The following is a 16,449-nucleotide window of genomic DNA, read 5'->3' on the forward strand; positions in this document are numbered from 1 at the left end:
CTTTCCAATTCCGTTCAATTTAGACATTTGTACCGTAAATTGCACAACAGAAATTGAAGGAATTTTTTGAGAAAAGGCTGCATTACATTCCCTTGTGTCTCACTGGAGTGTGCCGTTCGAATTTAGTTTTTGTGAAGGAAAGATCAGAGTTAAACACGCCATTACAGCAAACAAACGGGCAAACTCTCACAACTTCAAAATAAAAAAAATTGAATTTACTCACAATTACTTTCCTCGCCGTTTACTTAATGAACAGAGGTAAATCTTCATACATGAATGAATGGTCGATGAGAGTGAATAATACTTTCCGTTAGATCATTGACTGATTTGGAAGAAAACATTGTCTTGACAGCCCTTGCCAAACTAGTTCTGTTGTTTTTCAAATTTTCCTACGCTTTTTTTTTTCTTGCGCGCTCTCTAATTGATAGGTGTCAGATTGTGACAGATACTTGTAAAAATAATGTTTCAAAGTTTGTTTGGAAGCCTTTTAAATCACCTTTATCGTTACGGAAATGAAAATGTTTCGCTGAGGCATCTCTCTTTAATTTGCATCACCTCTATTTCAACTACCATTTACTCACTCAAAAATTGTTCAGTTTATGGAAGATCTTGCCGTATTTACGGCCCTAAATCATTCGGGTTCTTTCGGAAAGAATTTCGTCAAGTTTAAAAACAATAAATATGTTATTTACCGGCTAAGGGTCGGTCCGTATGGTGAAAAACTGTGACCTTGGTCTTGAAAATGCTGAGAATTTTCAAGACCCCGGTCACAGTTTTTCACCATACGGACCTCCCAGCCGGCAAATAACATATATATATTTTCTATTTTAATATTTTTTATTTTAATATTTCGTATTTCATTATTGATTTATTATTTTTAGTTTTTTTGGACCCTCGACACATTACCCTCATTCTCGACATGTAACCCTCGACCCTCGACGCTCGACCAAAAGGCAGACTCGAAAAAATATAGGCATGTTTCAAGGATTTGAAATTGTAATTAGACTAACTAAAATAGAACGTTATTGCTATCGTATCAATTGCATTGTTAACATTGTCAGTAATCCAAACCATAAATTGAAAGCACTCCTTCCACCAGACCATGACAACTCACGCTATAACCTGAGAAGAGCGCCTTTTTAACATGCCAAAGTTTTGAAGGAACACAACAAGTAGTACTTTTGTATATGCGATGTCGAAACAGTCCGGGCTATAGTTTTATCCCACTTATATTCATGCTTTATATTTTAACATATTTCAATATGAATATGTTATAGAGAATTTTTTAATATTATCTTAAAAATCAGTTTTCGATTTATTTTCTAGGATTCATTCGTAATTTTCAAGTATTGTTAAGTTTTTGTAAATAATTGCGTAATTCAGCCTTTTGCCTACGATGCAGTTTTAATAAAATATCTATCTATCCATCTATCTATCTGACCACCATAGGTAACCACACCATAGCAGTTGTCAAGGGTAAAGAGGAATACGAGACCCCAAAGTCCTCACTTTCATACGTGATCAGTGATGTTAACAGGCTACCAGATGATCCCCACATGATTATTGATGGGGAAAAAAGTCATGCTGCAATTTTACCTGGGAGGGGAGTTCAAGGTGAGACTTCACCTTAACCCTACAATAACTACAATTTTATTACTTTTTTGGGGGCAATTCCTTCGTATAGCAGTGGGCATGAAAGGACTGTACCAATAATTTTATCTGGTGTAAAATTCAAAAGAAACGACAGGTATTTTTTCCCTTTTGTTTCCCAGACCCCACTACCTCTATGTGTATAGAGCTACATGTGTATCCAATTGTTAAGGAAACGTAAAATAATTTAAGATGGCGGGGAGTTTGATACAACCGAGTTCAACTGTAATTGTTGTTTGTAACTTACATACAACAGATGAAATCATGAAATCATACATAAAACTAGACCCTGTGAGCAGGGTAACTGGGATACCTGGATGGTACTGGATCCTTGGAATCAAGTGTAGTGATACTACGGGTGTCGGAATAGTATACTGAAATAGTGAGCTCAAGTCTGGCCAAGGGCATACACCTGTTTCAAAACATAGGCATGCTATGCATGCAAGAGTTATTTTTTGTAGGGTGGGTGGATTACTTGAAACATTGTAAGTGGTCTACATTCTCACAAAAGGAAAGAAGATTATTAACGCGGAAAAAAACTAAAATGTCGAATTACCTCACATACAGGTATTTTGTGGTAGATTATGAGTTGTGCGAATAAATGTAACCAAAAATAAACTATATTGATGCCACGGATACCTGTTAGTACAAAATGCAGACAGCAGACTGCAGACCGGATACAAAATACAGACTGCAGACTGCAGAGTGGGTACAAAATTCAGACTAAGAATCTGAAGAGTTTTTACGTCTGATAGATAATAACATGTCATCTTACAGCTTATATTGTTTACCAAGCGTCACGCAATCGCTTTCCCGCGATCAGCCTTCACGATTATTTGCACTTTTGTGGAAAATTCCTGGCCCATTTCTTGATGAAAATCGATCGCAATACAATTTCAAGCCTTCAATATAGTCTTCTTACTTTGCGCGCGAGTTGGTTGGTGTGATGTCTGTACAGATTTTACCAACGTAATAAAAGTAGATAATGTGAATAACAGTGATGGTAAAGCAAGCTTAATGCAATAGTCAGTGGAAAGCCCCGCACCCCCATACCCGGGGAATGCGGGTCATTAGCGGGGGATTTTAGCGGTTTTTAGTGGTCATCTTTGCCCCAGTGTGCGGGGTGTTCGACAACATTAGACACAAATAACAGCGACCGGGGACCGTTAGCGGGGCTAGTGGGACTTTGGCGGGGCTTTCGCTTTTGAATGGGCCTGCAAAGAATACTGGGAAAGCGTGTGATCTCAAAATGGCGGCCGCCAACAAGAAGGTATGTACGATTTAAAATCCATTCTTTTCATGCTTGTAATGGGCCATCGATTAAATTCTGTGTTCAACCTCATGTCTTGTAGTGAAATTAGAAAAAGTTGGGTATTGTTTATGCCCTCGTCATGCTTGATTAGCGATTTATTTAGAGCGATGACCTTTTGTCTTTTGGCACTTGTTTTCATTTCCGTTGCAACTGTGCAAACCGAGCCAATGGGCGTTTTTTATTTGTTGTTTTAAATAACTGTATTTGTTTTTTCATTGAAATATGTTTCTATAATGTGCTCAGCGTGTCAATTTACTTTTAAGTCTTGTGTTGGATCGGATCGATTTTCAGTTTTCCGTCACACCTTTTAGTTATGAACATCAGTTCAGTATATTTATATTAAAGGCAGACGATGTAACTTAATGGAATAATACAGTATATTTTAGCTTTTAGGCGCTCCATTGTGTAGACCTCAGTCATTCATCTGGTGAGAATGTTTAGTAATATAGGTACGGCCACATGTGTATATGAATATAAGCTTATATTTGCTAGTCATTAATCGATTTTGATCTTAAAGCTTATTGAAGGCTTTAACCATGTGTTTTAAGTGGCAATGAAATTTTTGTTTTTCAAAGGTTTTATTTCAATATAAGGACAGCAGGTGGGCAGTGGACATTTGTGAAACTGAGGGTGTCATTATGAAAATCAAGGATTATTACAAACTCAACGTTGTGTATTTGGGATTTTTCAAGTATTGCCCCGGGGGCGGAGTACAAAAATGAGGTTTTGACATAAGAAATTGTCCCGCATAGTGGGGAATTTGCTTCATTTAGTTGGGACGCCTGGTCTAATGCCCCGCTATTCCCCGGGTATGGGGGTGCGGGGCTTTCCACTGACTAGTGCATAAAACGGCAGAAATCGCCAGAAACTACGACGGATACACGGGGTATGAGTAAGTTTTATTGATTTTACGAGAAAAATCTTCATATTTCGAAATATTTGTCGTTTTAAATCGACCATATTTCGTTCCCTATATTATTCCTAATAACATTTTAAATTTTCAACGGTTCCTCTCGTAACTTAACACCTAGTCACACAACGCGTGACGCGTTCATGAATTAATCGTTGGCTTTTTCTCGAGACGTGAGCTTGGGCCGTCTGTGACAAGACAATTACGTAAACAATACTTAACATAATAGCATTATACACAAAAAACACGGGATTTTGGATCATGTATTTATTAAAAAAGAATATCCATACAACTACAATGAACACAAACATAAGATTCACCTTTCGTGAAATTAATACGATTCGCACTGTTATCGTAACTACGTTCCCTGGCATCAAGTGAATTCAACATGGCATCTTTCTTCACAAGCAGTTTACACCCATTTGAGTTTTGAATCCAACATGGCGTCTTTCTTCACAAGCAGTTTACATCCATTTGAGTTTTGTTCTTCTGTCTCACGGTAGTAGTGTTGTTCAATAGATTGCATAGAGTATATGCAGTTTGGTTTCAGATTTCAGATTTTGCTTTTTACAACAAGTGTAAGTTTTCAACTAAGACATTGGCATACAAGGCATACAAGGCATACAAGGCATACAAGGCATACAAGGCATACAAGGCATACAAGGCATACAAGGCATACAAGGCATACAAGGCATACAAGGCATTCAAGGCTTTCAAGCGTCCGTGACTCAGTCCGTTCCAAAATTACCGCTCAATAACATCTTTTAGTGTGGATTGGCCGCGAACAATACGAATTGTGTATGCGTCTATAAGTATTTGGAGCGTTTGCGCTATAATGCTTCAGATGATCGTAATCCAAACACGTTGAAATACAAAACGACCGACAAAAGAGTTTTATAAGCAAAAATCTCGTGTTCGTCATGTGACCCGGCCCTGTCCGTGCATGACAACGTCAATCATCATCAAGATAACACGAGTGACCAGCATGTGAACACCTCATTGGATCACATTTAGTTATCATGGTGTTGAGGACCCAATGACCACTGGGTACTATTGCGCAATTTTTCCATTTTGTGGCGGAGGAAAAAAAAAAGACGACAAAAAAACAAAGGCATTTTATGACTGGGCTACCACAGGTATCCCAGTAATTAATCAATTTAAGTATACATAAATTGTGGTATGGTATTTCAAATATAACAGCTATAATGACCAACACAACCTCAATTTAATTTCTGATTCAACACGACCCACTCTTGCAGGCATTTTCAGACACCCAACTAGCAAGGAAATTAAAGGAAGTTGGCCATGAGGAACCTGGGTGCCACTCAAAACCATTCTTCAACATACCTTTGGAAAATATAGTCATTCATGAGCTTAACCTCATGTTCAAAGTAACCGACTGGTCATAATCATGAATGTTCTGCAGCGGGATGAGGAACATGTAACTCAATTAACACATTTTAGGGAAAAAAAGCTAATTCTTAAATTCCCAGCCACATTGTTCAACTTTATGCTGAATAGAATACTTTCCTTTATTTTTTCTTTCCTAACATCTTGGCTTATCGATATGGTCTCATAATTGAACTCGTTTTAATGCCTATTTGCAGTCTAAAGTGCTATTTTGTGTAATAGAATATCAGGAAAAAAGAAAAACAAACAGGACAACAGATTATACTAAATCACCAGTTTGTGTCCTTGGATGACAAGACAAACTCTGGTAGGCAAAAGTCTCAAGTGCACACAACAGACTTCCTAGAAACAGTTCAGTCACTTGGGGTTACACTGAATGTGTAACAAAAATGGTGTAAAGTTCGAATGGACCTTACTCTTGGGTAGGGAGAAAAGACTTCTGCTGAACAAACTCCCACAGAAATTTGTAAGATATTTTAAAAGTTTCTCACAAACTGTTGATTAATACTCAATGTTCTGCTGTAGTGTTCGTAAAGAAATTCATTTCCTCAAGAAACTTTTGTGAAAATCATGATGGGTAGTTTCGCTCAATTTTGTAACACGATGATCAATGTGATATTGCCCCACCAAAAGTTAACATTTAAAATAAAATCGACCTATTGGTTAAAAAAATATATCCTTGTCCACTGTTATAATTATTTTCAAAAACCGCCAAAAAAGGGAAGCGATCGCTATGCCCACAAAGATGAGAACATATTCAAAAATTGTCTCCTGCCCACCAAGATGAGAACATATTCAAAAGTGTCTCCTTTAATTCTAATTACCATCGCTATAAATGCAGCTTTACTTCGATGAAAACATGTTTTTTCTTTTGCAAGTGACAGCCGTTTTCACCTCCAAAAAAATTGATGCAAGGTTTGGGATTGACCACAACAGAGCTGATGTTCGTGCGACCTATGGCAATCAGAAATGCTGGAAAAAGAGATAAACTTGTGCGTCTAATGAAAATGATGATACATACGCTTTGAACTTGACTTCCTCACCCTAACGCCATTGGTACCGGAACAAAAAAAAAGGCGCTCAGACAGGCGAGTTCTTCACACTAGAAGTGTGCGCTACCTTCTGCTCCAGACAACCACTGGCTTCAGATCAATCGGAGCTTTCAGTTAGTTGGGATGATGGAGACGAAAACGATCCAAGGAACACCGGAATACACGTTAGCCGTTACCAGACATGTAAAAAATCTGTTGCAGTGCTATGAGTCTACACAGACAACAACTCAGGTCGGGTCTTTCGTGTGATTAAGAGTAATTCAGTCCATTCGCTTACAACCCAATATTCCAGCCCATGTTAATGTTGTATTAACTGGTCTATTAAACATTTTATTTATTTGCTTATTTATTTATTTATATTTTTTTAGCGATGGCCACCATACCCGATCCCTGGTAAATAAGAGGGTTAGATGTATTTTCCTACATCTCTAAAACAAAGGTTAAGGTTGACTTCCTCACCCTAACGCCATTGGTACCGGAAAAAAAAGGCGCTCAGTCAGGCGTGTTCTTCACACTGGAAGTGTGTGCTACCTTCTCCTTCAGACAACCGCTACTGCAGTTCAGATGAATCGGAGCTTTCAGTTAACTGGGATGCTGGAGACGAGAACGATCCAAGGAACACCGGAATACACTTTAGCGGTTACCAGACATGTAGAAAATCTGTTGCAGTGCTGTGTCTTGACAGACAACAACTCAGGTCGGGTCTCTCATGTGATTAAGAGTAAGTCAATCCATTGGCTTACAACCCATTATTCCAGCCCATGTTATTGTTGTGTTAACTACTCTATTTAAACTTTTATTTATTTATTTATATTTTTTTTAGCGATTGCTACTATATCCGATCCCTGGTATATGAGAGGGTTAGATATGTCTGGTAAGATCTCTAAAACAAAGGCCTTCGATAATGGACATGATCTTTAAATTACTGTATTATGGTTATAACGGGCACTGCAAGTTACAGCGAAAGCAGCACGAACGCCCAATGACAGCTATGGGATGGTACGATAAAGAAAGTAGACAACTCCCAGACGTGTTGTGTCTAGGACTAGTGCATTCCACGTGTCTGCGAAAGTGCCGCCTACGAACAACCAAAGACAGAGGGCAGCGCTTCAGGTATACACAGATGAACATGCTGAAATAGTGCAGCACAGAGTGTGCAATGTTTGGACATCTTATCAGCTGAACTGCACCTGCTTGGGAGAACCAGCCACAAGAGATTCACAGGATGAAGGGGACCAAAATTGCCCATACTGTCAATGTCTGGAGGCCGGAGGAAATAAAGCCAATCTCAGAATGCGACCTGTGCTGTTTGCATGCTGATAAATGAGCTTGAAGAAAGTACAATTACTGCACCTGGCATTAAACGCAATGAATGTCTGACTACCATGTTCGAATTGGCACCATCAATTACAGAATGTTTGAACAATGTAGACATCCCTGGAGATAGGAGGATTCAGCTTCCTGGGCCTTTGAGGACATACCAAATTGCTTTTGTTATTTTTATCTAATTTATTTGTTTGATTAATTAATTTGATTATGTTGTGTGTTTACTATATAATATATAGTTTTAAGTATTTCTTTATCCTGAAAATCCTATTTCTATGTACTAGGTTTTAGCTCATTCAGACTGCCACCTGTTCCAAACACTGGCATGCTAATCGTGTTGTGTCCAGGACTAGTGCATCCCAAGTGTCTGCGAAAGTGCCACCTGCCAACAACCAAAGACAGAGGTAGCTCTTCAGGTCTACGTAGATGAACATGCCGAAATAGTGCGGCAAAGAGTGTGCGATGTTTGGACAACTTCTCTGGTTGACTGTACCAGCTTGGGAGAACCAGGCACAAGAGATTCACAGGATGAAGGGGACCAAAATTGCCCATACTGTCAATGTCAGAAAGCCAGAGGAAACAGCCAATGTTAGAAGCAAATGTTACAACGCGACCTGTCCTCTTTGCATGCTAATGAATAAACTTGACCAAAGCAATGTTACCGCACTTGGCTTTAAACACAAGGAATACCTGACTGCCATGTAAGAATTGGCACCTCACTTACAGAATGTTTGAACACCGGAGACATCACTAGGAGATTCAGCTTCCCCAGGCCTTTGAGGACATATTAAATTGCTTTTATTATTTTCATCTAATTTATTTGTTTTGATAAATTAAGTTCATTATGTTATGCAATTACTTTATTAGTATATAGTTCTAATTATGTCTTTATTCTAAAAATCCCATTTGTATGTACTAAGTTGTAGCTCATCCAGACTGCCACATGCTGCAAACACTGGCATGCTAATCATACTCTGTCTGTGGCTTTAACGCCTACTCTTGCAAAAAGGTTGGGGAGATGTCTAGTGTAACCTGTCTAACATAGCGAGTGCCATTGGTCATCACACCGATCACTGCAGCCAAATTCCAGCCCTAATGTTCATCTCTGTCGCAAGTGCATACCAGGCAGCAAGAGCAAATGGCTGTGGTTTCTTCAGTCGGAAGATCCTCCCCAAGAACAAGAGATTGATAGGAGTGTTCCAATAAAACGCAGCTGCGGAAGAAAAGAGAGCTTTTCAGCCAGACTGTGAACTTCAACTAGCACCTTCAAATATTTGAGTTCTCTAAAGAGAATGCTGCTACTGCCTGTGGTCTACTGATGCAAACCAGATGTCACAAGTTTATTGCTACCCTCTGCATTCTCAAAGAAATTTTCACACACTTTGCGGTCCTTAGCAAAACTCTTCAGCATGGAGAACTGAGTTCTGCTGCCCTACTGTCAGCTGTGTCATACTGCCTTGCTAAGCTTGATGACATCCTGAGAAGGAAGGATGAAATTCTTGCGACCCCAAGTGTTGACCTAGCAGAGAATGGAAAATTTGGCTTGGCTAGAATCCAAATCACTGAAGCAAGTACTAACTTCCTTAGTGGTTTAATGAAACTTACGTGACAACGTTGAAAGAGAACATATTAGCAAAATTCCCTTCCCTGCCAGTTGTTCAAGCCCCTTCCATCTATGATTTGCAACATCTCCCTGCAAAGGAAGTCAGTGATTTGGAGAGCGAATGGGTGAACCATATAGCCACACTTGCAGACCACTTTGGTGCCAAAGATTACGTGGGAGTTAAAGCCCTTAAGTCTCAGTGGTAACACTTCGAGTTCATTGCACAAGATATGAAGACCGAATGCCTTATGACCACACCACAGCCAGGAATTACTCCGACTGAGTGGTTGCTAATCGAGTTGTGAAGCATTTCATCATTTAAAGAAATGTTTGCAAACCTGGTGAAGTTGTCTGCTATACCCCTGAGCCTGCCTAAGACTAATTCCTGGCCAGAAAGAGGTACAAGTGCATCAAAGAGGGTAAAGGTAAGGCTTTGCAATTCATTGAAAGACAGCATGCTTGACTCCTTGGCCTTTGTTACTGGCTTCTAGTCAAGTGTTTATGTGTTACAGATGAACTCTTGCTTGTTACACCTGCTTTAAAACTTAATGACAGCCCTGTCTGTTAATCAGAGAGCAAAGGGTTCACATGCAAAGGACATTCAGAAATTTGCTACTGTAACTCCGTGATGCATTGTGTATATTCCCCATGTTCTAAACGAGTTGGGGATTGGGTCCGAATTGGGACCGCAAAGCATCTATAGATTGTTTGAAGGGACAGATTTTCCAAATCAATTATGGCTGAAAGCGAGAGCAAAGCCAAACTAACTGTTAAACTAACTCAGGAAGATATTCCTGAGGCAAAACTTCCAAGGGATTCTGTTGAAAAATGTAGCGTTGTCCAGTTGAAGAGGTGGCTGCTTTGCAGAGGTGCAAAAACGACGGGAACAAAGAAAGCTTTAGTGTCGAGGTTCGTATCGAAGCTGGCAACTTTTAAACTAAGAACCTTTACACGCAATAAGTTATTTTTATTTATAACAACTTTATTTGTAATTATATGCCTTTTCAGAATTATTATTAAAATTTCCTAAGAGTAAAAATTTAATATAATCGAAATTTTCGAATTTAATAAAGTCCTCTCGTACTTATGAGTGCTCTAATTTTGACTTATAGAGTACACGACTACATCAAGCATGGATTTGATGTTAAATACTTGCGTGATCCGGATGGCGGCGTCAATTTGTTACGGAAAAAAGCTCAACTTGGCGTACTTGAGAATCAAGAGCCTGAAGTAAAGGATTCATTCCCAAAAGAAGGATTCCAACCAGATATAAAGGCACTACCAAAAATATCATTTGGAACTGTGTGGAGATTTATGATCGAAGGTGTAGAATGTAAAAAGCAGCTCTCCACTGCTAAGCCACTTGTTAAAGGATTCAACTTTTTTAAATCTGGTCATGTCCTGTTCATAGGCCACCTACAACAAAATGGCAAGCACTACATCAAAAGCCAAGTCCTCCCATCTATGAAAAAGGACAAAGTTTATACATGCTACTTAGTTATTAGTTCACTTGGAAAGATGCTAAGAGCCCACTGCAAATGCCCTGCTGGCATAGATGGGAGATGTAACCATGTTGCATCAACACTTTTTGCTTTAGAAAACTATTGTAAAGTAAGGGAAAAACTGGATGAGTCTGATGAGTCATGCACCTCCAAACCATGCAAGTGGAATGTGCCACGAAAGAGAAAAGGTGCAATACAGCCCATAAATGAGATGACTTTTGTGAAGCACGACTACACGAAAGAGAAGAAGATACGTAAGCTTCATCACTCTCCAGTAAATGCAAACCAAAATGCTTGTCGCGATGAAAACAAGTCAAGGTTTTTTGAAATGATGAAGGAGTACCAGAGGGTATCAGGAAACACTGTAGCTTGGACACATATACTGCCTCAGGAAGTAAAGAAACTTCAGGATGTAAAGGATTCTCTGCTTTCACCAGTCAAATGTCATCCCGTGTCAGCAAAAGAGCTAAAAGAAAAGTTTGAAAAAGCAAAGAGAAATCTTATGGTTGATGATTTACAAAGGCAAGATATTGAGGAACAAACTAGAGGTCAATCAAACACTGAATTATGGCATCGCCACAGACAACCAAGGATTACTGCCACAAAATGTTACCGTGTAGCTGTACAGAGAGAAAGAACGTCCCCTACTAAGATAATTAAAGATATACTTGGTTACAACAAGGCCTATCAAAGTAAGTCAATGGAGGAAGGACTGAAAATGGAAGACCAGATTATCAATGATTACAAGCTTCTCAAGCAAAGTCAAGGAGATGAAGGCATAACAGTCTCAAAATGTGGGTTTTTTGTTTCAAAAGAACATGGTTACCTTGGTGCTAGCCCCGATGGCCTTGTACATGATCCATCAGCCTCTGATTCAGAGGGACTTATAGAAGTTAAGTATGTCCAGACATCAAAGGATGAAACACTAGAAAAGGCATTGTTACGCAAGAGCATTTGCAAAAAGAACAGTAATGCATTGAGATTAAATGACAAACACAAATACTTCTACCAAGTCCATCAGCAAATGTTTGTTACTGGAAGAAAGTGGACAGATTTTGTTGTAAAGGGTTCAGGCTGTGATTCACTGTTTTCTGAAAGAGTACATTTTTCAATAGACCGCTGGAAGTCTATTTTGCCCAAGCTAGAATCCTTTTTTAATGACTGGATTGTTCCAGAACTTGTGTATCCTAGAGTCAAGTATGGAATTCCTAAATTGAATGCTCGTTCAGTTTAAAACAGTCAAAATCAATGTGTTCATTTCAGTAAAAGTGTGTAATTTAAGAAAACTATACAATGAAATAGGCAAATCAAAATTTAATGGGAATTAGTGGTTTGCCCAAATTATGTTGCACACTTTTTAGTACTATCAGAGTGTAAACAATATATTTGTGAAGGTAGAATGGTTTTCAAAAGCCTGTGAAACACGTACTAAGTTTTGTACATGTTTAGTGCTTTTCTGCTTAAATGCTTTTGTTTCTATTGTTTAATACTGGCACTATTAGAAAGTAAATAGTATTAATTGTTTCACAGGTTTTTTAAAAACCACCCTATAGGTATTTGCTATAGCTAAGATTAGATAAACTTTGTCTTGAAAGAAACAGCGATCTGTTTTGTCTATACACATTAACTCAGTATTTTTATACATTGTACACAGTTATGTTCATATTTGACTGAGTAAAATATTTACTAACTACATGTGTAGTGTGCTTGGATTATGTAATGACTTATAAACAGTCTGGTTACAGTCCAGTGGTATGATGGCAATATCATAATACATTATCAAACACTAGTTTATCAATGCTATTTTAATGCAAGGCAATAAAACATAAATCCATACCATTGTTAAGTATTAAAATGTTGCTTTATATTCACATAAATTTTAATTAATCAAAGGAGGGTAAAAATTAGAAAGTCCAGCCACTACAAATAACATATCAGATGCTATGGGGGCAAGAGTAATTGGAATTCGGTGGTCAAAGATGTGCCAATTCTTTATTCTCTCCATCAATCGCTCAACATGTACTCTCAAACTGGCAACAATCTTGTTGTGGTTGGTTTCTTCTTTTGAGAATTGTGTATCTTTAACCAAAAATGCTGGTCTAATCAGTTCTGCTCCCACAGAAGCAAGCTCATCAGTGCAGTTGAACCCTTTGTCTGCCATAACTTGATCATAAGGTTGTAACTTGTCCAACAGTCCACTTTGAGCTGTTATTTCCTTGTCAGAAGTTGAACCAGGAAATAGCTCACTGACAAAACATAAAGCACCACTGGGTGTTATACCAAGCAAGGCTTTCATCGTCGTTCTAGACTTGTATGACGAGTAGCAAGCAGATTGAGAATTAAGTGCTGAAGGTTTCTCCATCTCAAACTCTGTACAGTCCACAATAATGACACAGTCTGGATAGAAGGATTTGAAAATGTCAGGCATGTAGAGTTTGAGAACTTCCCTGGGTGGAATAGTAACAAGTGGCTCAAACTGTCCCCTCAGAAATCTCGTCCAGGCCCTTGAAACTTTGGATACAAGGGGTCTTGAGACACTAAACCGATGAGCAAGGTCCTTTTCCAGCAATCCAAGCCTTAATCTCACTAGTGTCAAAGTAAACTCTTGGAACTTGGTTAAACATCGAGGTCTGCCACACTGAATTCCTGGGTGCGTTCGTTCATGTTCATATTCAATATGCTCTGCTGCATCTTTAACCATGTCGAAACATATCAGCAGTGCATTATAGTCTGGTAAACCAGTATAAAAGGCAATGTCTTCAGCATTGTCTTTATATTTCTCAATATCGAAACGAAAGTTTTCAAGAGAGTGTCTTAGTCTTTTTGTTTCTTGCTCGAGTTTTAAGTTTGCCTCGAGTAGGTTTGCATTTTCTTCACTCAACTTGGCATTTTTCTCCAGCAGCTGATTCTTTTCATTTGTCAATTCACTGATGTCCTTTTTAAGCTTTTGCAACTCCTTTAACATTGTTTCGATTTCCAATCCTGTGAGAGATGTTTGTGTCTCACGATTGTTCTCATGTTCGACTGTCACTGATGCTTGTGCCATGTCTTTCTTTTCCTCCCTCTTCTTCTTTTTTGCTTCCTGAATTGCCAGATTTTCTTCGAAGCTGATGACTCTTTTTAGCTGTCGTCTAGTGCTTTCTGCCTTTTTCCAAGGAAATATAGTCGGCAGATGAGCTCGACTGAGTTTCTCGCCACCTTCGAAATGGTCTGAGCAAATTCGAGTATTTGTGGAGTCCAATTTTAGCGAATCATTCTTCAAAATGACTTTGTATTGCTTTCTGGTAAACTCATCTTTCGGTAATCTGTAGAAATGCAGATGTGAAGCGTTCCTAAAGCTGTTTGTACAGCCAGGAACGCAACAATTATAGTGAGGCATTTCAGAATTACTTTGTAAATATGACTCGTCTGTCCCTTCAATCAATCCATAGATGCTTTGCGGTCCCAACTCGAACCCAATCCCTGACTCGTTTAGAACATGGGGAATTATACAAACCTAGAAGTTGCCAACATCAATTATAATGCATTTATATAACTTATAAAACCGATTGCACTATGCTTATGATAAACTTATGGTCTTCTGCAGATCTGCCTGTTGCTGTTCTCAAATTCAATGATGACAATTGGTTCCAATAGCTACTGTAACTATGTCTGTGCCTGCTGGGAATTCAATAAAAGAAAGGCAACAGCTACCACTTAAACTTGCATGGGCACTGACTCTTCATGAGAGCCAAGGATTAACTTTGCATATTTTGAAGTACTGTTTGATCAATTTTTTTATTGCATGGGATTGGTGTCAGCATGTAAAAATGATTTTGTCACATAAACTGCGGTGTTATACAGGGATTTCCCGCCCTAAGAAAAACCGTAACAACACGCGTGAAAAATATTGTATTTTTTCACGTGTGTTGATATAGCCAATCAGCTGCTGACACATCACTCTCCTTTGGCACCACTCGGTCAGGTTGATGAATGAACGGCAAAGCCTTCACGATTCCCAATACAAGTTGTTTGTCGGAGCTTTCTCAAATTATGGCGGCCAAAACACTAAAAAATCCGTATCGCTGACAGACAGTAAGGTTCAAACTTTTCTAGAAGGGAAGAAAACCAATACAGTAAAAGAAAAGCCGAAAGTTACGTATTCAGTGGCTTTAGTGTTAGCATTTCTCTCGGCTGAGAATGAAAATCGACCACTGAAGGATTTGCCACTGGCCAATTTTGACCGTTTACCTAAAATGATTTCTTTTGTCGATAAGGACAAAGTCAACAAATGACAACTTTGTAAATTGAAAATTACGACCATATTCAGTTATCGAGTTAAACACTTGAAGAGAAATTTCATATCTACGCGCGCCCATGTATTATTCTCTATTTATGACATTACAATAATAATTTTGTTTCCTTCATTTATTGATGTAATACAGACAATAGCATCTTCATAAAACACTCCTCAAGTTTTGATACTGAGTACTCTTTTAAAGATAATTCAATCTCAGGTTGTCAGACCACTGAATAACTTCTATTGGACAGTTCAGACTGAAGCTGTCAAAATATACAATCACGTCAGGCTTGATAGTCATAGCTACCCAGTGAGTTCCAGGTCTGATTTGGGTCATCAAGATTGATCACATGATAACCTTTTTTGAATTCATTCTTTATCTGATCTCTTGTAAAAACACAAGTGTATTTATTGATTCCGAAGTATTTTATCCAGCTGAAGATATCAAAGTTTGATACTGCAGTGTTAACAAATTAGACCCATCAAAGGAACCTGGAATCGAAAGTTATTTTTCAAGTTCCAATTGACCCAGGGAAATGAACTTGATAAAGCAGCCTGCCAGCAAAGACTTGACGGGGCCTCAGTTTCTTCAGCCAAACACATCCAACCCATTCAGCTGGTCACATCCACAGTAGACACAAAAGTTATGCTGGAAACTTTACAACAAAAATTTCCTGAGTGCAAAAATGGCAACTGCTTTCATTTGTTTTACCATTGTAAAGAAATGAAGTGCACGCTGAACGAGCCAGTTTTCACAAGCTCTTTAAAAGGTGTGGCTTGACCATTATGTTTTGAGTTACTGCGTAACAGCAAACAGCAGAAGTGAGTCCATTTTCCATTTCTAAGTAATTGTAAGCAGTTTCGTGCTGTCGACAAACATAAACCCGCGTAAAAAAGATTATCTTACCTGCACGAAGACAAGTTAGAAAAAGAAAGATTAAAAATTTTCACGAAAACTACTTTTTCGTATCCAGCAATACCCAAGAGGATCCAACCATTCCAGCACTCATGGTTGTTCAATTAAAATGACAATCACATTGTCTGGAATGAATCTACCGACATCTGGTGGCTTGTTTATGTCGAAAATAAAGGGGTGTTCTGTGTTCTCTACTGTTCCGACAATACAACAAATCCAACTAATGGTGATGGCACATGACGCAGCCATCAACAAGGAGCACCTGCAAAGAGCGCCTCCATTCCATAAGGAGGTGCAAGAACGCGATGCATTGTAAAATTACTTCCTTGTGAAAGTCTTTTGTATGTTAGATTAGTTCACCAAAGAAGTTGCTAAAAAAAAAGCAACACAACTGACTGAATTATTAAAAAGTCAAACCGAGAAGAACATAAAGGGCAAAGAAAGTAGTTGCAAGTCGCTGGCTTTCCTTTCACTAGTCTCCATATGTTC

At 38.6% G+C, this 16,449-nt stretch overlaps 3 protein-coding genes and 1 pseudogene across 3 annotated transcripts; 3 read left to right on the top strand and 1 right to left on the bottom strand.

Annotated features, from left to right (window-relative positions):
- The first annotated feature begins 4,616 nt into the window (after nt 1–4,616).
- Nucleotides 4,617–8,934, top strand: LOC149039952 (uncharacterized). The gene is made up of 2 exons (XM_089182774.1): nt 4,617–7,055; nt 7,945–8,934. Exons 1-2 carry the CDS (start codon nt 6,899–6,901, stop codon nt 8,088–8,090), a joined length of 303 nt encoding a protein of 100 aa, XP_089038900.1. The 5' UTR covers nt 4,617–6,898; the 3' UTR covers nt 8,091–8,934.
- Nucleotides 8,123–9,754, top strand: LOC149039953 (uncharacterized; annotated as a pseudogene).
- Nucleotides 9,755–9,999: 245 nt separating this feature from the next.
- On the top strand, nt 10,000–12,458 carry LOC149039954 (uncharacterized). The gene is made up of 2 exons (XM_089182756.1): nt 10,000–10,172; nt 10,376–12,458. Exons 1-2 carry the CDS (start codon nt 10,000–10,002, stop codon nt 11,997–11,999), a joined length of 1,797 nt encoding a protein of 598 aa, XP_089038882.1. The 3' UTR covers nt 12,000–12,458.
- LOC149039955 (uncharacterized) lies at nt 12,060–14,224 on the bottom strand. The gene has a single exon (XM_089182762.1). The coding sequence runs from the start codon at nt 14,142–14,144 to the stop codon at nt 12,645–12,647; it is 1,500 nt and encodes a 499-aa protein (XP_089038888.1). The 5' UTR covers nt 14,145–14,224; the 3' UTR covers nt 12,060–12,644.
- Between the last annotated feature and the right edge of the window lie 2,225 nt (nt 14,225–16,449).

Source organism: Pocillopora damicornis, chromosome 9 (assembly GCF_964200805.1).
Source record: "Pocillopora damicornis chromosome 9, jaPocDami1.2, whole genome shotgun sequence".
Classification (NCBI taxonomy): Eukaryota; Metazoa; Cnidaria; class Anthozoa; order Scleractinia; family Pocilloporidae; genus Pocillopora; species Pocillopora damicornis.

Excerpts from the sequence above, each read along its gene's own strand:
- LOC149039955 (XM_089182762.1), bottom strand. The coding sequence starts at position 14,144 with ATGCCTCACTATAATTGTTGCGTTCCTGGCTGTACAAACAGCTTTAGG.
- LOC149039952 (XM_089182774.1), top strand. The coding sequence starts at position 6,899 with ATGAATCGGAGCTTTCAGTTAACTGGGATGCTGGAGACGAGAACGATC. Across the intron at positions 7,056-7,944 it reads GGTCTCTCATGTGATTAAGA|GTTTTAGCTCATTCAGACTG; the intron begins GTAAGTCAATCC and ends TCTATGTACTAG.
- LOC149039954 (XM_089182756.1), top strand. The coding sequence starts at position 10,000 with ATGGCTGAAAGCGAGAGCAAAGCCAAACTAACTGTTAAACTAACTCAG. Across the intron at positions 10,173-10,375 it reads AAGAAAGCTTTAGTGTCGAG|AGTACACGACTACATCAAGC; the intron begins GTTCGTATCGAA and ends TTTGACTTATAG.